Source organism: Somniosus microcephalus, chromosome 5 (assembly GCF_052327205.1).
Source record: "Somniosus microcephalus isolate GS21.2 chromosome 5, FLI_Smic_1.0, whole genome shotgun sequence".
NCBI classification, from domain to species: Eukaryota; Metazoa; Chordata; class Chondrichthyes; order Squaliformes; family Somniosidae; genus Somniosus; species Somniosus microcephalus.
This window is the reverse complement of record NC_140991.1, coordinates 257,106,629-257,128,962: the sequence shown is the minus strand read 5'-3', so window position 1 is coordinate 257,128,962 and position 22,334 is coordinate 257,106,629. Positions and strand designations below refer to the sequence as shown.

The window sequence follows — 22,334 nt, the reverse complement described above, 5'->3', positions numbered from 1 at the left end:
TAAAAAAAATCTCGTACACACTCCAGGAATTCATCCTCCACAGTATTATTGCTAATTTGATTTGGCCAGTAGATTAAAGTCACCCATGATTACTGTAGTACCCTTGTTACATGTATCTCTAATTTCCTGTTTGATGCCATCTCCTACATTACCACTACTGTTTGGAGGCCTATAGACAACTCCCACCAATGTTTTCTGCCCCTTGGTGCTTCTTAGCTCCACCTAGACTGATTCTACATCTTGATTTTCTGAGCAAATATCCTTTTTCACTATTGCTCTGATTTCATCCTTTACTAACAATGCCACCCCACCTCCTTTTCCTTTTTCCCTGTCTTTCCTAAATATCGAATATCCTTGGATATTCAGCTCCCAGTCTTGGTCACCCTGCAGCCATGTCTCCGTAATTGCAATTATATCGTATCCGTTTACATTCAATTGCGCTGTTAAGTCGTCTACCTTATTACGAATGCTTCGTGCATTCAGATACAGTGCCTTTAGATTAACGTTTCAGGTCAATGACTTTTCATCTCAACTTTATTGAACTGGTCTATCTTTTCATCTTGCTTTTCATTTTTCAGTATTTTGTTTAGGGTGAAAGTTAGAGGTGGGGTGGGGGAATGATTCAGGCCACATCAAGTGAGTGAGATTAAGATTTTGCCAACGCTGAAGTTGTGGACTGAAAATAAAACCGTGCTCAAGATTTATTTACAGGCTCAAAATTTTTAAGATTCAAAAATCTGTTTTAAAGCGTTCAGTTGCTGACTGAATATGGTTATGGCAGAAATAACACTGCTATGCCATGCATCCAGGCTGCCAACTCCAGTGTACAATGTCAGATATTATTTTGGGGCTTAATGTCATGTGGCATTTACAACATGTAGTCTCCTACAGGCATAGCATGTATTGCAGGTACGTATGGACATTTGTAAATGGATTTTCTCATTAACATCAGTTGTCAGTGCATTTTGAAATAGAAGGCCGTGACCCACCTATGGATTTTAATATATAATAGATTGTTGCAGCGTGCAAGTCCTCACAATGACGGGCACCTGGTGAGGTCCCTGTGACTTCCTTTTGATATTTATGGAGCAGTAATGTTATTTTTGCTGTATATTTACAAAATAACCATCCTCTGTAATATGAAAGGGTCTGTGTTTGGCTTTCTTTACTTTTTCCTGTGAATTTTGTAATTTTATTTGTAGCTTACTTCAAGTTTGAAGGTAAGTATGGGTGGGAGTATCGCCAATGTGAAATAATTCCTCGTCAGCTCTCCCCACTGTCTTTTCCCCCCCCCCCCCCCCCCCCCCCAAAAAGTGATGGTAAAAGGTGATAAGCCCATTTTGTAGGTGATTTTGAAGTTTGCTTTATCTGCCCTCCCTCCTCCCTGATCAGTAAGGAGTCAGTCACTGAAATTATTAGAAAATCAGCATCCATTCTAGTTCTGGATGTTGGTCAGAATTCAGTGCTCTGTACTATACCGATCTTGAAGTTTCTTGGCTCAGATGCCTCCCAGTCAATGTGAGTGGAATGAATGCCAATTTCTACAGTTTCCTATGGAGGAGCCTTGGCTGAGGGGTCATGGCTGAAAAGAGTTGAGCAGCTTTCTGCTGATTGCGCAGACTTGCAATGATGGTTGTTTACAGGAAGGAGAAACAAATCTTCAGAAATCTACGGGTTAGTTAAAAATTATTTTTTTAACTACTTTGCCTGGATAGATAGGTAAAGAAAGTATTTTATGTTGAAAGTATATTCTGAACCCCCCCCCCCCCCCCAAAATAACACTGCGTTATTTTAATTACTGTATGTTCCTGATTTAGTTTATAATGAGCTGAGGAAAGATTTTTTTTTTAAATGACACCATCTTGATTTTGTGGAATTATTGGTGAAATTTCAGAAATCTCCGTGCTCCTCCAATTCTGGTCTCTTGTGCATCCCTGATTTTCATCGCTCCACCATTGGTGGCCGTGCCTTCAGCTGCCTGGGCCTTAGACTCTGGAATTCCTTCCCTAGGCCTCTTCACCTCTCTATGCCTCGATGCTCCTTAAAACCTACCTCTTTGACCAAGCTTTTGGTCACCTGTCCTAACCTCTCCTTATGTGGCTCAGTGTTAAATTTTGTTTGATAACGCTCCATTGCAGCTTGTTGGGATGTTTTACTATGTTAGAGGCGCTATATAAATACAAATTGTTGTTGTTGAAGTCTAAACTATAATGAGACTTTTTAGGAAAAGGCTATTTGACTCAGCAAGTCAGTTTCTTTAACTTGGATCAATCCTCCCTACTTATCTTCTCACCATATCCCTCAATTCCTTCCCATTCCAGAAATACATCTATTTAACATAAACTTTATCTTTTGGTCCAGTGATCCCATACTAGTTACTTTATGTTTATCCACAATGAATTGGATCTGCTCACATATCTGAAGATCCAAATCTTTCTGAATCTGGTTGTGTTCTTCATTATTTGCCCCATCTCCTGTTTTGGTATTGCTATCAAGCTTGAAAATTTTGCTTACTATAGTTTTCGTCATTGTATTTTTTTTTTAAAGCAAAGGTTCCAAAGAATGACCACAGGCTGTTCAGCTTGTAACCTCTTTTCCAGTCTGCACAGTTTCCATTTATAGTGGCCTTCTATTTTGTGTGTTTAACCCTTTTCTGCTTAGCTGCATCATTCCTTCATCTCATATTCTGTGAATCCTAACAGCCTTTCAACAACAACAACTTTTATTTATATAGCGCCTTTTAACGTAGTAAAACGTCCCAAGGCACTTCACAGGAGTATTATAAGACAAAATTTTGACACCGAGCCACATAAGGAGAAATTAGGGCAGGTGACCAAAAGCTTGGCCAAAGAGGTAGGTGTTAAGGAGTCCTAAAGGAGGAAAGAGAGGTAGAGGCGCAGAGAGGTTTAGGGAGGGAATTCCAGAGCTTAAGGCCTAGGCAACAGATGGCACGGCCACCAAAGGTTGAGCGATTATAATTAGGGATGCTAAAGAAGGCAGAGTTAGAGGAGCGCAGATATCTTGGGGAGGGGTTTGTGGGGCTGGAGGAGATTACAGAGATAGGAAGGGGCGAGGCCATGGAGGGATTTGAAAACAAGAATGAGAATTTTGAAATCGAGGCGTTGCTTAACCGGGAGCCTATGTAGGTCAGCGAGCACAGGGGTGATGGGTGAACATGACTTGGTGCGAGTTAGGACATGGGCAGCCGCGTTTTGGATGACCTCAAGTTTATGTAGGGTAGAACATGGGAGGCCAGGCAGGAGTGCATTGGAATAGTCAAGTCTGGAGGCAACAAAGACATGGATGAGGGTTTCAGCAGTAGATGAACTGAGGCAGGGTGGAGACGGGCGATGTTATGGAGGTGGAAATAGGCAGTCTTTGTTATGCCGTGGATATGTGGTTGTAAGTTCATTTCAGGGTCAAATATGACACCAAGGTTGCGAACAGTGTGGTTCAGCCTCAGACAGATGTTAGGGAGAGGGATAGAGTCAGTGGCTAGGGAACGGAGTTTGTGGCGGGGACCGAAAACAATGGCTTTGGTCTTCCCAATATTTAATTGGAGAAAATTTCTGCTCATCCAGTACTGTATGTCAGACAAGCAGTCTGACAATTTAGAGACCGTGGAGGGGTCGAGTGAAATGGTGGTGAGGTAGAGCTGGGTGTCGTCGGTGCACATGTGGAAACTGACGCTGTGTTTTCAGATGATGTCGCCAAGGGGCAGCATGTAGATGAGAAATAGGAGGGGGCTAAGGATAGATCCTTGGGGGACCCCAGAGGTAACTATGTAGGAGTGGGAAGAGAAGTCATTGCAGGTGATTCTCTGGCTAGGGGATGGAAGGGAAGTGGCAGAGGCAGCTGAACGGATGGTCTCAATCTTAGAGACAATGTGAAGCTCCCTCCCCAAATGAAAATGTTCTCTGTTGCTGCGATTCTGGACTATGTAATGAGTTATGTTCAGGTTCACCGATTTATGGCTTTTGTGGGGAAAATGGCAAATTTCTGGCATTTTAACTCCAAAACACTGGTATAAATCTCAATACTATGCAGCAAAAATGGATTTTCTGTATATCAGTGGGCCTGATTTCATTTATAAATATTTAGTTTTAATCTGAAATGATTTGTTGTGCTTGATGGACAATGTTTTGTATTAGGTGTCAGTGTTTTCCCTTGATTCTACCCAGAAATCTTCTGTTCGGCGAGTTCAGCTCTTAATGGGTAATGTACCATCAAACATGATGATAGTTCTTTGGGTGCCATTTAATATGAACTGTACAAGGAGAGGAAAGTAAAACAGTTTTTGTTTTAAATGTACCTAGGCTCTCCTGCCCTGCCGAACAATATGATGTATTTCGGAAGTTCCCAGGATGACATTGATGAAGTAGAAGAGGACGATGAGTGTGAAGATGTCAAAACACTTCCAAACAATGCTTCATCTTCATGCCACTCAACACCTAGGAAAGGAAAACCACAGGGTAAACAAGTCCTCAATGGTCACGGTAGGTTCATTTATAACGATTGAAACTAGTAACTGCAGACTGCAGGTCAACTTTGATAGAAGGTTGACTGCTAATGTAATGTGCAGTTAATGGAACCTAGGGAACCTTCAGAGGCATGTCTTTAAGTTTAGTTTTAATGCCCACAGCGTAACTCTCCAACGTACCGAAACAAGCTAACATGCATTAGTGTGGACAGTTCAGAAAAAGATTACTGCATAAACAAGTGTCAGTTCATTTGTGCAGACCTGGGCAACTTAGAATGTCTGAATATCTGGTAATCAATGTTCCTGCGCGCAGCGGTCTGAAGGTCCCACGCAGGCCGCTCACTGGCTTTTAAATGGAATGGGCGTTTAAAGGGGCCGCGCACCTAAAAAAAGAAAAAGAGGGAACAGTGCTGGTAATGGATTGAGACATTTGGTGATAGGGGAGTACTTTAATTACCTTGAGTTACAGCCTGCATATTCCTATACTTGTATGTAGGTAGCCAGTCACAGTTCTTAGAATACTGAATTAGGGATTAGTATAGGCTCAGTGATGTTTCAAGCATGCAAATTCAATCCAAGTTTTAAAATTGAGTACTGTTCCACTTTTTAAAAAATTCTTACCTTTTTTAAATTTTTATTCTATCCCTATTCCCCTTCTCTCTCCCTTTGCCCCCAGAATAGATAGGTGCCACTGTTCACCTTTCCTGGGCAAGAGGATAGAAGAAGACTTTCAAGTCTTTGCCTGTGCTGCTCTAGTTGGGTTGTAGGAACTTGACTGAGTGGAGAATGGAGTGAGTCACCCACCTATTCTTCCTCCTGTGGGGAAAGTGCCAGGTTCCCACTCAGCAATGTACCACAGGTTTTATAGAGGTTTCTTAAAAACAAGAACATATTGATTACATTAGTAGTAAGTCAGTGTATCATGTGTTTTTAGATCATCCTCTTAAAATAGACAAGAATATTGGTTGAAATTTTTAGCTTTGTCCCATTAGACTAAATGTAATAATTTTGTAATTTAAAAATTGGAAATAACTGAGAAGGGGAAATAGCACAAAGTGGCAAGAAAGCATGACATCATAAAAGTAATGCTAACCAACTGAACTTTGATTGAACTTGCATGCTGCCGGTGGAATCCTTTCCCAGCTCCACTAACAAAATTCCCAAATCTCCATGCAAGCTTTCCCTTCTAACTCAACCAAATCTGTCTCCACCTTTACTCTTTACCCAGCCATGTATATTTACTTCTTTGCATTCTTTGTATAATGGATTTGAATTGGATAATCACAGAAACCACACAGTGCAGATAGAGGCCATTTCGGCCCATCGAGCCTGCACCGACACATATCCCACCCGATCCCCGTAACCCCTACACCAACACATATCCCACCCTATCCCCGTAACCCCACGTATTTAATCCCCCTAACACTAAGGGTCAATTTATCATAGCCAATCAACCTAACCCGCACATCTTTGGACTGTGGGAGGAAACCGGAGCACCCGGAGTAAACCCACGCAAACACGGGGAGAATGTGCAAACTCCACACAGACAGTCGCCCGAGGCTGGATTCGAACCCGGGTCCCTGGCGCTGTGAGGCAACAGTGCTAACCACTATGCCACCGTGCTGCCCGGTGGAGTAAGACAGATGATGTGAACTGGTTGAGGATGGGGGAGGGGAGGAGGAGAGAAACATTTTGCTGCATTAGGTAAGAGTCAGATTGGATATTGGGTTTGTTCACAGGGTGGAGTTATGCAATAAAATCTAGACCATTTTGTGAAATAAAATCATCAGGAAGAGAGCATGGAATCCTCTACTTTAAAAAACATTGTTGAACAACAGGATCCTCCATAGTCTGTTACATGACCCTACAGTGTGCATGTGACACTTCTGCAAATAATTGTCTTTATCTAGACCATTACATTTATTTAAACATGTTTCTTTAATGTACTTAACTCTTAATTTGTTCTGAAGATAGCCATGATGTTTGAAGTAATTTTCTTTATATAACCACTATTTAATCCTCCTCTCACTCTCGCTTTCTCTCCTCTTGCCCCTCCTACCCAGCTAGAGACTGCATAGTATGCCCCCTCTGTGTTTAGTTTGTAACTGATCAAGTACAGAATTTCAATGTTTAAAAAAAAAATCTTTCAGTACAGTAAGTCATTGATGTAATGAACTACTTGGGATCTGGCCATATGGTTTTTGCTAGTGAGGTATTGCTATAGTGTGACTTAGCTGACAGCTAAACGTGTTGGGAGATTGCATTACTGTGTGTTGTAGCATAGGAAACTCTTCGGACACTGTACCAGTGAAGGATCATCCATCGCCTTCATAAATGTAAAAAGAGTATTGCGGATGCTTAATACTTTGTCTATATATAATTTTGGTATGTTTTACAGTACTGTTTAGGGGGATAGACTAGCAAAAGAAAGGTGACATGAATGGCTCCCACTTTAGTCTCTGTTTGCAGAGTATTCAGAATTGCTAGCTTTGAGCATTTGATAGTTTCACATCTTAAAATGCTAGTTTCATATATTTATCTGTATGATCCCTAGGTCTCATTTTTGATCAGAATATGGCACCACTGTTTCCATTAATATGTACTGCCTCTAAGTTTCTTGCTCCCAAGCTAATCGTTTTACACATTAAACTGCATTTGCTGCCTATTGATCCAGTTACATAAATGCTCTAAATTGTTCTGAATCTGGTTGCATTCTTCTTCATTATTTACTCTGCTTCCCATTTTGCTATCTTCTGAAAACTTGGGAGATTTTTCTTCCTACTCAACAACTACTTGTACAGTGTCTTCAACATAGTAGAACATCCAAAGCAAACATGTGCCAGGCAGTGATGAGGAGGGGATGGATTTAGGGAAGGTGACCAAAAGCATGGTCGTAGAGATAACATTTTAGGAGACTTTTGAAAGAGGGGAGGTAAAGTAATAGCTGAGGGTTTTATGGAGACTGTCGGGCCAAGATGGCTGAAAATTCTGCCACTGAAAGTGGAGCAGAGCAAAGGAAGTGGATGCAAAGGAGGCCAGAGCTAGTATGTTGGAAAAGGAATGCACTGACATGAAGGGCTGGCAAAGGTTGGAGTAGGAAGTGGCGAGGCCATGAAGGGAATTGTAAATGTGGACAAAGATCTTGAATTTGGTGCATTGGTAAATAGAGAACCAATGGTAGTTAGCAAGAACTGGGATAATAAGGGAATGGGATAGGATGCAGGCAGCAAAAAAATTGTACTTTTATGTATGAAGGACCGCAGGATGCCAGTGAGGAGCATGTCTGAGTGGTTGAACATGGAGGTAAAAAAAAGATGTGGAAGAGGGTTTCAGTGGTGGTGGGGTGAGTTAAATATTGAAGAGATGGAAATGGGTGGTGTTGGTGATGGATAGGATATAGTGTAAAATGCTCAATTCCAGGTTAAGGGCATCAATGTTGCACATCGTGGGGTTCACCTTGAGTGAGCAGCTGTGGAGAGGAGAGAATTGGAGGCTATAGTGTGACAATTTTTTGGGGCGAGCTAAACAGGATGGATTCAGTCTTGTTGATGGTCAGTTGGAGAAGGTTTTTATCATTAATACCAACTCTGTTCACTGCCTTGTTTCCTTCAACATCTACATCTTCCTCTCACCACTCTACCATTACCCAGCTACCTAGCCAACACCCTTTTAAACTCCCAAATTCCTCTTCTTTGCTTCTCCATTGCCATCACTGTTGCTGTTTACCTGCTCAAAAGTCAAAAAAGGCATCAGCCTTTGACAATCCTTTGAAATCCATCTCCATGGCACTGCCCTTACTTGGTTTCACTTCTATTCATCCCCTTCAACTTGATGTCGGAGGTGAGGGATGAAGGAGCAGACTCTTTGCTGTCAAAAAGAGGAGTCCAGGATAATCCGACTCCAAGTGGATTTGGCCATAATGGTGGCGTGTGAGGCAATCCAGCTAGATCTGGTGGTGAGTGACTAGGCCAGTTGAGCACCAGGTGTACTAAAACCTATGGCACTCAGATTCAAGGATGTGAAGGTGGGACATAATAGGCAAACAGCGATGGAAGAAAACAGTGAGCAGTTTGAAGGGGATGCTAGAGTGTTGTTGAGCCGGAAACAGCATCAGTGGTGTCGTGGAAGGCCAGTGAAGAGGAAGTGAGGAGCTTGAAAGGGTATTGGGAGGGAGCTGGACTGTAGTTTTCTCCAGGACAGAAGGTGATGATAGAATGGTGGGAGACGGGCGGGGAGGCGGTGATGTTGAAGGAAGCAAGGAAATGATCAGAGATGGCCTTATTAGTTATAGAAACCGCGCAGGCGGCAAGATCTTGCACGATAATTAAGTGTTGGATGTGGGTGGGGGAGTTGATGTGAAGGGTGAGGGCTGTAGTGCAGGGAAATAAGGTAATTTAAGTGAAGTGTAAAATCACTGGGGATGAGGAGCCACTCTTTGCTGAAGCTAACTGGGAAAAGGAGTGAGCTTTCTCGGGGACTAGGAAGGATAATAGACAATAAATTTGAAGGAGGAGTGGTAGAATATGAAGTAGTGAAAAAAGAGCATGTACCAGTAGAGGGACGGGATAGGGACAGGTTGAGATGGGACCTGGCACGGAGAGCCACACGAATGGTTAGAATTAGGGATACGGCAGGAGGTTTAGTTGACTGAAGCAACCTCAATAACTTTTAAGAGCATGAACATTTTGAAGGATGATATGGAGCAAATGGGCAGTAGGAGACCAGAGAAGTGGGTGCCAAGGCACTGTTGAGAGGCTACGACAGAGTTTGAAGAGGCCTACTCCCAAAGAGGGAGGTGGGTGGGATTTGTGATGATTGGGCAGTGACATGATGTGGGTTGCTGCTTTAGTAATGCCATTGTAGGAGCCACGGTGGGCATTGTGGATGATGCCAAGTTTAGAGAGAAGGGAAGTCATGGGGGCTGCCTGGGAGGGACTCGATCTAAGGGTGGTAGCGAGAAAGGAGGCCAGCAGCAGAGTGGTGGTGAGTGGTTTGGGGCATGATGCAGTAAGATCGAGAAATGGAAGGTGTTGATGAAGTGGCCAAAGAAAAAGAGCTGGGTACTGAATGAGACTGGAAGGTGGCAGCCCAAATGTGCATTCAGGTGGACACCAAAAATGACTCATCCATGAGGAAACCAGATGTCTTGTGAATATATGATCTAATTTATAGTGAGTAGCGAATAAAGTCTGGGGGCTGATAGTGGTTAAAGGAGTATAGCACCTGGTCAGATAGCTGTATGGCTAATAACTTTTCCAGTTTCAATTAAACGAATACATATTGCTAAAGCAGGGCTATCAACTATTTTCTGTATGGGTAGAAGCGCAAATTTGGCCTCAACACCCCTGGGTTAGAGAGTAAAAATTAACCAGGAAGCCTTCCACTGTTGGAGGTATACAGTCAGCTGAGGGTAGTATTGCACTTGGTTGTAATGCCCCAGGTGATGAATTGGGGCATCACTGAACAGGCCTTCACATGAACATGACCACTTGGGCCAAGTATGGAGAGTGACTGTTGCCTGTGGAACTCTACCACAAAAGTCAATGGCCTGTAATTTCCGATCCCTACGGGTGTGTAGGAGCTGTGTACACACCCCGTAGGGACCTCGCAAGTGCCGGTTTCAGGCATGCAAAGCGTATGCGCTGAAAACTGGCACTTCCGATCTGTCAAGAATCCTCTTGATAGATTCTCCGCCTGCCCTGGAGAAGGGCCTCTGCGGGTGGAGAGTTCTACTTTCTGCAGAACCTCCGCCCGTTGAAATCCCTTAAAAATCTTACGCCTGGTAAAAGCAGGCGTAAGGCCTGCTTTTACCAGCATAAGAGTTTAAAAAAAGTAAAAAAAAAAAAAAATTAAAAAAATTTTCTACTCATTTATAGTTTTAAAAAGGTGTTTATTTTTAGCCCTGTAAAAAAAAACTAATTTTTTTTTCAAAAAATACATTTTTGTTTAAAATATTAAATTGAATGTAATTTTAACTAATTTTTAAAACGTGCTTTTTAAAAATTTAATGTTTTGATGTGTTTTTGGAGTGATCCCCATTCATACATTTGACAGGTCTACGCTGAGGGACCTGTCAAAAATATGAAGGGGGATTCCCTTCTTCCGTTGGTTGAACTGGCCCTCATGATCCCAGGGACGCTTGCGAACCGCATGCGCCCCTGGGATACCTGGGCCCTGCGCGTTTCGTCCTGGAGAGGTCCAGGAGCGGAAGAGTCCGGACCTCCGGAGACCTCGGGTAAAGGCGTAGATTTTTTTCGGGGAAATTGACGGGATTGAAGGCCGATAACTTCCCAGGGCCTGATAATCTACATCCTAGGGTAATTAAGGAAGTGGCCCTAGAAATAGTAGATGCATTGCTGGTCATTTTCCAACATTCGATAGACTCTGGAACAGTACCCATGGATTGGAGGGTAGCTAATGTTACCCCACTATTCAAAAAAGGTGGTAGAGAGAAAATGGGGCTTGACATCGGTAGTGGGGAAAATGCTAGAGTCCATTATAAAAGATGTAATAGCAGAGCACTTGGAAAACATTGACAGGATCGGACAAAGTCAACATGGATTTACAAAAGGTAAATTGTGCTTGACTAATCTACTGGAATTTTTTGAGGATGTAACTGGTAAAATAGATAAGGGAGAACCAGTGGATGTGGTGTATTTGGACTTTCAAAAGGCTATCGATAAGGTCCCGCATAAGAGATTAGCGTGTAAAGTTAAGGCACATGGGATTGGGGGCAAGGTATTGACTTGGATAGAGAACTGGTTGGCAGACAGAAAGCAAAGAGTTGGAATAAACGGGTTTTTTTCCCGAGTGGCAGGCAGTGACTTGTGGGGTACCGCAGGGATCGGTCCTTGGACCCCAGCTATTCACAATATATATTAATGATCTAGACGAGGGAACTAGATGTAATATCTCCAAGTTTGCAGACGACATAAAGCTGGGTGGGCGTGTGTGCTGTGAGGAGGATGCCAAGAAACTCCAGTATGATTTGGACAGGTTGGGTGATTGGGCAGAAGCATGGTAGATGCAATATAACGTGGATAAATGCGAGGTTATCCACTTTGGTGTCAAAAACAGGAAGGCAGATTATTATCTAAATGGCAATAGATTGGGAGAAGGGGAAGTGCAACGAGACCTGGATGTCCTTGTGCACCAGTCGCTGAAGGTAAGCATGCAGGTGCAGCAGGCAGTTAAGAAGGCAAATGGTATGTTGGCCTTCGTAGTGAGAGGGTTCGAGTACAGGAACAAGGATGTCTTGCTGCAGTTGTACAGGGCCTTGGTGAGACCACATCTTGAGTATTGTGTGCAGTTTTGGTTGCCTTATCTGAGGAAGGATGTTCTTGCCATGGAGGGAGTGCAGTGAAGATTCACCAGGCTGATACCTGGGATGGCAGCAATGATGTATGAGGAGAGATTGGGTCGATTGGGCTTATACTCGCTGGAGTTTAGAAGAATGAGAGGGGATCTCATTGAAACTTATAAAATTCTAACAGGACTAGACAGATTAGATGCAGGAAGTATGTTCCCGATGGTCGGGGAGTCCAGAACCAGGGGTCACAGTCTAAGGATAAGGGGTAAGCCATTTAGGACGGAGATGAGGAGGAATTTCTTCACCTAGAGAGTGGTGAACTTGTGGAATTCTCTACCACAGAAGGCAGCAGAGGCCAATTCATTAAATATATTCAAGAAGGAGTTGGATATATTTCTTAAGGCTAAAGGGATCAAGGGATATGGAGAGAAAGCAGGAACGGGGTACTGAGTTTGGATGATCAGCCATGATCTCATTGAATGGCGGAGCAGGCTCGAGGGGCCGAATGGCCTACTCCTGCTCCTATCTTTTATGTTTCCAGATCGGAAGCCTCCGATCGAAAAATATAGGCCAATGTTTTCAGGGTGGAGGGAAAAAAATTGCCCAGAAAGGGTGAATCTAAAAGTGCAGGTTAGTGAAGCAACATAATACAGTAACATTGTCACTTTTGTACCTCGGTTCTTTTGAACATTTATCGAAGAGAGGAGCACTGGGATGGGAATGCAGAAAGCTATAGGCTGTGATGTGGAGCATGCATCAACATGCTTCACATCACAGGTGACCTCCAATGCTGTTGCGTGTTAAAGGGAGTGACACTGGAATGGAAAATGTTCCTGTTTGTACTTGGCACCTGCATCAACATCTCGTTTAAGTAACAGCGAGGTTGTGTACAATGCAGAGGTTCAGCTATATTATACTGACATTGTAATTAAACCTTCACCTCAGAAGGAACTGGCGCCTGCATTAGTGATATTTTCATTTTGGACACTTAGCCCATGAAACTATGTACAAGATTGATGATTTAGTAGGGTTGGGGGTAATATAGTAGCATGGCTAGAGGATTGGTTAACGGACAGAAAACGGAGAGTAGGGATAAACCGATCTTTTTCAGGTTGGCAGGCTGTAACTAGTGGGGTGCCGCAAAGATCAGTGTTGGGGCCTCAGCTATTTACAATCTATATTAATGATCTAGATGAAGGGACTGAGTGTAATGTATCCAAGTTTGCTGCTGATACAAAGCTAGGTGGGACAGTAAGCTCTGAGGAGAACACAGAGTTCGCAAAGGAATATAGATAGACTAAGTGAGTGGGCAGTAAGGTGGCAGATGGAGTATAATGTAGGGAAATGTGAGGTTATTCACTTTGGTAGGAAGAATAGAAAAACAGAATATTTTTTAAATGGTGAGAAACTTTCAAATGTTGTTCAGAGCGATTTGGGTGTCCTCATGCAAGAAACACAGAAAGCTAGCATGCAGGTACAGCAAGCAATAAGGAAGGCAAATGGCATGTTGGCCTTTATTGCAAGGGGGTTGGAGTATAAGTCTTGCTACAATTGTACAGGGCCTTGGTGAGACCACACCTGGAGTACTGTGCACAGTTTTGGTCTCCTTATCTAAGGAAGGATATACTTGCCTCGGAGGCGGTGCAACGAAGGTTCACTAGATTGATTCGTGGGATGAGAGGGCTGTCAAATGATGAGAGATTGTGTAGAATGGGCCTATACTCTCTGGAGTTTAGAAGAATGAGAGGTGATCTCATTGAAACATACAAGATTCTGAAGGGGATTGACAGGGTAGATGCTGAGAGGTTGTTTCTCCTGGCTGGAGTATCTAGAACTAGGGGGCATAGTCTCAGGATAAGGGGTAGGCCATTTAAGACCGAGATGAGGAGTAATTTCTTCACTGAGGGTTTTAAATCTTTGAATTCTCTGCCCCAGAGGGCTGTGAATGCTGAGTCTTGAGTATATTCAAGGCTGAGATAGATAGATCTTTGGACTCTAGGGGAATCAAGGGATATGGAGATCGGGCAGGAAAGTGAAGTTGAGGTCGAAGATCAGCCATGATCGTATTGAATGGCGGAGCAGGCTCGAGGGGCCGTATGGCCTACTCCTGCTCTTATTCCTTATGTCCTTAGTAGGGATGAGTGCCCCAAAAAATAGGGCATCAGATTTGGTTATCTTTTGGTTCCAGTGCTGTGTGTGAGAGAAGGTCAAAATGCACTTGCTGTGTTTTAACACAAGCTGACCACCATCATGTCTGAGTGTGCCAGGGAATGACCATCTCCAACCAGAGAGAGACTGACCATCTCCCCATGACATTCAATGGCATTACCATCATCCGGTTCCCCACCATCAACATCCTTGGGGTCAGCATTGACCAGAAACTCAACTGGACCAGCCACATAAATGCCGTGGCAACAAGAGCAGGTCAGAGGCTGAGTATTCTGCGACGAGTGACTCGCCTCCTGACTCCCCAAAGCCTTCCTACCACTTGCAAGGCACAAGTCCGAAGTGTGATGGAATGCTCTCCACTTGCCTGGGTGGGTGCAGCTGCAATAACACTCGAAGCTCAACACCATCCAGGACAAAGCAGGCTACTTTATTGGCACCTCATTCACTAGCCTAAACATCCACCCCCTCTATCACCACCATACTATGACTGCAGTGTGTATTATTTGTAGGAGGTACTGCAGCAATTTACCCAGGCTTCTTCGACAGCTTTCTTACACCCGCAACCTTCACCACCTTGAAGGAAAAGTGCACCATGATCTCCAAGTTCCCCCTCCAAGTCATACACCATCCCGACTTGGACATACACCATCGTTCCTTCATCGTCGCTCGGTCAAAATCCTGGAGCTCCCTACCTAACAGCATTATGGGAGCACCATCACCACACAAACTGCAGTTGTTCAAGAAGAACATAAGAAATAGGAGCAGGAGTAGGCCAATCGGCCCCTCGAGCCTGCTCCGCCATTCAATAAGGTCATGGCTGATCTGATCCTAACCGCCAATCCACTATCACAGAACCATCTCCTGAATCTAATAGAATTAGACACACGAAATAGGAGCAGGATCAGGCTACGCGGCCCCTGGGCCCGCTCCGCTACCCACAGGGCCATGTCCGATCTGAACCTAGACTCATGTCCAAATTCCTGCCCGCTCCCCGTAACCCTTAATTCCCTTTACTTCTAGGAAACTGTCTATTTCTGTTTTAAATTGTGTAATGATGTAGCTTCTACAGCTTTTTGGGGCAGCATATTCCACGGACCTACCACCCTCTGAGTGAAGTAGTTCCTCCTCATCTCAGTTTTGAAAAAGCAGCCCCTTATTCTAAGACTATGCCCCCTAGTTCTAGTTTCACCCATCATCGGGAACATCCTCCCCGCATCCACCCGATCCAACCCCTTCACAATCTTATATGTTTCAATAAGATCGCCTCTCATTCTCCTGAACTCCAATGAGTAGAGTCCCAATCTACTCAACCTCTCCTCATATGTCCATCCCCTCATCCCCGGGATTAACCGAGTGAACCTTCTTTGTACTGACTCGAGAGCAAGTATGTCTTTTCTTAAGTATGGACACCAAAACTGTATGCAGTATTCCAGGTGCGGTCTCACCAATACCTTGTACAACTGAAGCAATACTAAGATGGGGGGGGAAAGTAGTGAGTGAGGAGGACATAAAAAACCTTCAAGGGGACATCGACAGGCTAAGTAAGTGGGCAGAGATTTGGCAGATGGAATACAATACTGGAAAGTGTGAGGTTATGCACTTCGGCAGGAAAAATCATAGAGCAAGTTATTATCTTAATGGCAAGAAACTGGAAAGTACTGAAGTACAAAGGGATCTGGGGGTCCTGGTGCACGAAACTCAAAAGGTTAGTATGCAGGTGCAGCAAGTGATTAAGAAGGCCAATGGAATGTTGGCTTTCATTGCTAGGGGGATAGAATATAAAAATAGGGAGGTATAAGAACATAAGAAATAGGAGCAGGAGTAGGCCAATCGGCCCCTCGAGCCTGCTCCGCCATTCAATAAGATCATGGCTGATCTGATCCTAACTGCCAATCCACTATCACAGAACCATCTCCTGCATCTAACAGAATTAGACACACGAAATAGGAGCAGGATCAGGCTACACGGCCCCCTGGGCCCGCTCCGCTAACCACAGGGCCATGACCGATCCGAACCTAGACTCATGTCCAAATTCCTGCCTGCTCCCCGTAACCCTTAATTCCCTTTACTTCTAGGAAACTGTCTTATTTCTGTTTTAAATTTATGTAATGATGTAGCTTCTACAGTTTTTTGGGGCAGCATATTCCATGGACCTACCACCCTCTGAGTGAAGTAGTTCCTCCTCATCTCAGTTTTGAAAGAGCAGCCCCTTATTCTAAGACTGTGCCCCCTAGTTCTAGTTTCACCCATCATCGGGAACATCTTCCCTGCATCCACCCGATCCAACCCCTTCACAATCTTATATGTTTCAATAAGATCGCCTCTCATTCTTCTGAACTCCAATGAGTAGGGTCCCAATCTACTCAACCTCTCCTCATATGTCCATCCCCTCATCCCCGGGATTAACCGAGTGAACCTTCTTTGTACTGACTCGAGAGCAAGTATGTCCTTTCTTAAGTATGGACACCAAAACTGTACGCAGTATTCCAGGTGCGGTCTCACCAATACCTTGTACAACTGAAGCAATACCTCCCTATTTTTATATTCTATCCCCCTAGCAATGAAAGCCAACATTCCATTGGCCTTCTTAATCACTTGCTGCACCTGCATACTAACCTTTTGAGTTTCGTGCACCAGGACCCCCAGATCCCTTTGTACTTCAGTACTTTCCAGTTTCTTGCCATTAAGATAATAACTTGCTGTACGATTTTTCCTGCCAAAGTGCATAACCTCACACTTTCCAGTGTTGCATTCCATCTGCCAAATCTCTGCCCACTTACTTAGCCTGTCTATGTCCCCTTGCAGGTTTTTTATGTCCTCCTCACTCACTACTTTCCTTCCCATCTTCGTATCATCTGCAAACTTAGATATGTTACACTCGGTCCCCTCCTCCAAATCGTTAATATAGATTGTAAAGAGTTGGGGACCCAGCACTGACCCCTGCGGAACACCACTAGTTACTGATTGCCAGTCTGAGAATGAACCATTTATCCCAACTCTCTGCCTTCTGTTAGATAGCCAATCCTCTATCCATGCCAGAATATTACCCCCAATCACGTGATTTTTTTTATCTTAAGCAATAATTGTGTGGCACCTTGTCAAATGCCTTTTGGAAGTCTAAATACACTACGTCCACTGGTTCCCCTTTATCCACCCTATACGTTACTTCCTCAAAGAACTCCAGCAAATTTGTCAAACATGACTTCCCCTTCATAAAACCATGCTGACTTTGTCCTATTAAATGATGATTATCCAAATGTCCTGTTACTGTCTCCTTAATAATGGACTCCAAAATTTTACCTACCACAGATGTTAGGCTAACCGGCCTATAGTTTCCAGCCTTCTGTCTACTGCCCTTTTTAAATAAGGTTGTTACTCAGCAAAGGTCCCGGCAGACTGGAAAACTGCTGAGTCCAGGGAGTTTTGGAAAATTATTACCAATGCATCCACAATCCCTACCGTCACTTCCCTCAAGACCCTAGGATGTAAGCCATCAGGTCCAGGTGATTTATCCGCCTTGAGTCCCATTATTTTACCGAGTACCACTTCCTTAGTGATTTTGATCGTGTTTAGCTCCTCCCCCCCCCCCCCCCCCCCCCCCCCCCCAATAGCCCCCTGTTTGTCCAGTGTTGGGATATTCTTAGTGTCCTCTACTGTAAAGACTGATACAAAATATTCATTCAGTGTTTTTGCCATCTCCATATTTCCCACCATTAATTTCCCGGTCTCATCCTCTAAGGGACCAACATTTACTTTCGCCACCCTTTTTCTTTTTATATAACTATAAAAACTCTTACTATCTGTTTTTATATTTTTTGCTAATTTACTTTCATAATCTATCTTCCCTTTCTTAATCAATCTTTTTGTTATTTTTTGCTGTCTTTTAAAGTTTTCCCAATCCTCTATCCTCCCACTAGATTTGGCTACCCTATATGCCCTTGTTTTTAGTCGAATAGTATCCTTAATTTCTTTACTTAGCGACAGATGGCTGTCTTTTCTTTTACACCCTTTTCTTCTCAGTGGAATATATATTTTTTGGAAGTTGTAAAATAACTCCTTAAATGTACACCACTGATCATGTATCGTCTTACCCTTTAATCTATTTTCCCAATCCACTCTACTCAATTCCGCTCTCATACCTTCATAGTCTCCTTTATTCAAGCTTAGCACGCTTGTTTGAGATCCAACCTTCTCACCCTCTAATTGAATATGGAATTCAACCATGTTATGGTCACTCATTCCAAGGGGATCCTTTACTAGGACATTTTTAATTAATCCTGTCTCGTTACACAGGACCAGATCCAAGGTTGCTTGCCCCCTGGTCGGTTCAGTTACATACTGCTCAAGAAACCCATCCCTAATACACTCAATGAACTCATCCTCAAGGCAGCCCTGCCCAATTTGATTTGTCCAATTAATATGATAGTTAAAATCCCCCATAATTATAGATGTTCTCTAGGAACCTCCCCCCCACTAGTTAGTTTAAAGCCCTCTCTACAGCCCTAGTTATATGATCCGCCAGGACTCTAGTCCCAGCACTGGCCAAGTGAAGCCCGTCCCAACGGAACAGCTCCCTCCTGCCCCAGTACTGGTGCCAGTGTCCCAGGAAGCAAAACCCATTTCTCCCACACCAGTCTTTGAGCCACGCATTTAACTCTCTAATTTTATTTGTCCTAGCCAAATTCGCTCGTGGCTCAGGTAATAATCCAGAGATTATTACCCCTTGAGGTTCTGTTTTTTAATTTGACCCCTAGCTGCTCATACTCCTTTAACAGAACCGGCTTCCTAGTCCTATCTACGTCGTTTGTACCAACATGGACCACGACAACTGGATCCACCCCCTCCCACTGCAAGTTTCTTTCCAGCCCAGAGGAGATGTCCTTAACCCTGGCACCGGGTAGGCAACACAGCCTTCGAGACTCTCGCTCTCAGCTGCAGAGAACTCTATCTATCCCCCTAATAATACTATCCCCTACCACTACAACATTTCTAATTACTCCCCCCTCTTGAATGGCCCCCTGTTCCACGGTGCTGTGGCTAGGTTGCTCATCCTCCCTGCAGTCCCTGCTCCTGTTCCCACAGGGAGTAAGAACATCGAACCTGTTGGACAAGAGGAAGGGCTGCGGCTCCTCCAGCTCTACTTCCTGGTTCCCCGTACCTGCCTCACTCGTAGTCATACCGTCCTGTCCCTGACCATGAGCTACATCTGAATTAATTAACTTCAGAGGTGTGACCACCTCCTGATACAGAGTCCAGATACTTCTCCCCCTCCCTGATGTGTCGCAGTGTCTGAAGCTCAGACTCCAGCTCATCATCACGGAGCTGGAGTTCCTGTAGCAGCAGACACTTGTCACAGATGTAATCACCGTGAGCCTCAATGGGGTTCACCGGCTCCCACATCTTGCAACAGTAACACATCACCTGCTCCATTCTATGTAATTAATTAAATTTTTTATTGTTAGTTATGGACACCCTCTGCCCGATTTTAGATGCTGGTATCCCCTTTAATTAATTGGATTTAAATTAAATCAATCCCTCTAGTTACACCAATTAAATGGTTTACCAACAGTCACTCTGCACCAGAAAGACCTTATTAACTACAACCCACAGAGTTAAAGTTTGAAAAGCGCACCGAACACCCCACTTACCCTAACTCTCAGCACTCTTTGATGACTCGCACTCAGTGCTTGCTCGCACTAGGACTGGTCTTTTTCTACTGTTTGTTTGATTACAGCCAAATGAGTCACCCCTGCTGATTGGTTAGAAAACTGGTTTCCACTGCCTGCTGTGCCAATTTACTCCTACTGCAGTGTAACCTTGTTTTACTCTTCTTAAACCAACAGAATCCCAAATATTTAACTTTTCCCCTTTACTTAAACTGCTTAAGTAATCTTATCAAGAATGATTTAAAGAGAAATAACAATTAAAGAACTCTCACACTTACCCAAACTCACAGCACTCTTTGTCCATCACCACCTTCTCAAGGCCAACAAGGGATGGGCAATAAATGGCATCCTTGCCAATCATGCCTACATCTGGAACATTTTTAAAAAGGGCCATTTTGTTTTGCCTGTTCATCATCATGGCCATTGGTGGGGAAGAGGTGGCGAGTTGGATTGATTTAGCTCCCAAGATTCTGTTTCAGAAATGACATAAACTACTGAATGCTGGCATTGAGCAGTAGATATATCAAGTACTGCCTGGTGTCCCTGTGGTAGTGCATAATCATATTATTTTTCTGTCTGTGATCACACATGTTTTTGCGTTATGTCCATTTTGGGCTTTAGTTTTATTGATTCAGAAAATGAAAAACAACTTCATAATGAATACTTTGTTTCTTCAATAAAACCGAAGGCTTTGAAAGGAGCAATTAGTTGACCATGTAGAGTCTGTGGCATTTACTGTCTGAATATACTGGCTGACTTTTTTAATGCAAACTCTTTACTGTATGGGTCAGACAAAGTGTTGGAGAGATAGCAATTTATAATAAATCCCTCTGACTCAGCGGGTAAATGTGTCAGGTCAGCATGGTATCAACCCACCAGGCAGGTTTCAAGTTTAGTCGCTGGTCTGTGTGCAGTTAGCTGAACTTAACTGGAGACCCATAACAGACCGTCGGGGATCAGATGACTCTGTACTTGCCAAGAAAATGCATGTGACCATCCCCTTTTTTCTTTTGCCATCCCAAAAATAAAAACTGGAGTTCAGATACAAAATAGTCACTAATTAAAATTTTAACTCTGCTTAGGTGCCATGTGCATTGGAGAACTATCCCTCTGTTAAAAGTGTACTGTAGCTTCTGTTTCGCCTCTTCTGCTGAGCTCTTTGCCTCAGCTACACTGCAGTGGGAAGGCTACATATAGCAGCCAGGCACACCTGGGTGGTGGCAAGGAAAGTGAAAAAGAAAATAACAAAAGACTTGTATTTACATAGCGCCTTTCACGCCCACCGGACGTCCCAAAGCGCTTTACAGCCAATGAAGTACTTTGTGACGTGTAGTCACTGTTGTAATGTAGGAAATGTGGCAGCCAATTTGTGCACAGCAAGCTCCCACAAACAGTAATGTGATAATGACCAGATCATCTGTTTTTGTTCTGTTGATTGAGGGATAAATATTGGCCAGGACACCGCGGATATCTCCCCTGCTCCTCTTCAAAATAGTGCCGTGGGATCTTTTACGTCCACCTGAGAGGGCAGATGGGGCCTCGGTTTAATGTCTCATTCAAAAGATGGCACCTCCAACAGTGCAGCACTCCCTCAGCACTGCACTGCAGTGTTAGCCTAGATTTTTGTGCTCAAGTATTTGGACTGGGACTTGAACCCACAACCTTCTGACTCGGAGGCGAGGGTGCTATCAACTGAGCCACAGCTGACGCGGTAATTTGTGGAGAAGAGCGTAAGAAATTGGATAAAAAGGCTTCACTGGTTTGCAGCAGCTCCCTCGTCAGGAGTAGTCTTAGGGTTTTCAGGGTCTCCCTCGTCGGGAGTAGTCTTGGGGTTTTCAGCAGCTCCCTCGTCAGGATTAGTCTTAGGGTTTGCAGCAGCTCCCTCGTCGGGAGTAGTCTTAGGGTTTTCAGGGTCTCCCTCGTCAGGATTAGTCTTAGGGTTTTCAGGGTCTCCCTCGTCGGGAGTAGTCTTGGGGTTTTCAGGGTCTCCCTCGTCGGGAGTAGTCTTGGGGTTTTCAGGGTCTCCCTCGTCGGGAGTAGTCTTGGGGTTTTCAGGGTCTCCCTCGTCGGGAGTAGTCTTAGGGTTTTCAGGGTCTCCCTCGTCGGGAGTAGTCTTGGGGTTTTCAGGGTCTCCCTCGTCGGGAGTAGTCTTAGGGTTTTCAGGGTCTCCCTCGTCAGGAGTAGTCTTAGGGTTTTCAGGGTCTCCCTCGTCAGGAGTAGTCTTAGGGTTTTCAGGGTCTCCCTCGTCAGGAGTAGTCTTGGGGTTTTCAGGGTCTCCCTCGTCAGGAGTAGTCTTGGGGTTTTCAGGGTCTCCCTCGTCAGGAGTAGTCTTAGGGTTTTCAGGGTCTCCCTCGTCGGGATTAGTCTTAGGGTTTTCAGGGTCTCCCTCGTCAGGAGTAGTCTTAGGGTTTTCAGGGTCTCCCTCGTCGGGAGTAGTCTTAGGGTTTTCAGGGTCTCCCTCGTCAGGAGTAGTCTTAGGGTTTTCAGGGTCTCCCTCGTCAGGAGTAGTCTTAGGGTTTTCAGGGTCTCCCTCGTCAGGAGTAGTCTTAGGGTTTTCAGGGTCTCCCTCGTCAGGAGTAGTCTTGGGGTTTTCAGGGTCTCCCTCGTCAGGAGTAGTCTTGGGGTTTTCAGGGTCTCCCTCGTCAGGAGTAGTCTTGGGGTTTTCAGCAGCTCCCTCGTCAGGAGTAGTCTTGGGGTTTTCAGGGTCTCC

At 44.2% G+C, this 22,334-nt stretch overlaps 1 protein-coding gene across 1 annotated transcript in view; it reads left to right on the top strand.

Moving 5' to 3' along the window:
- Positions 1-22,334, top strand: part of LOC147117669 (protein Jumonji-like) — a 434,885-nt gene that overhangs the window by 329,481 nt on the left and 83,070 nt on the right. Inside the window, 1 exon segment of the mRNA XM_085988853.1 lies at positions 4,317-4,496. Coding sequence (XP_085844979.1) covers positions 4,317-4,496 — 180 coding nt within the window.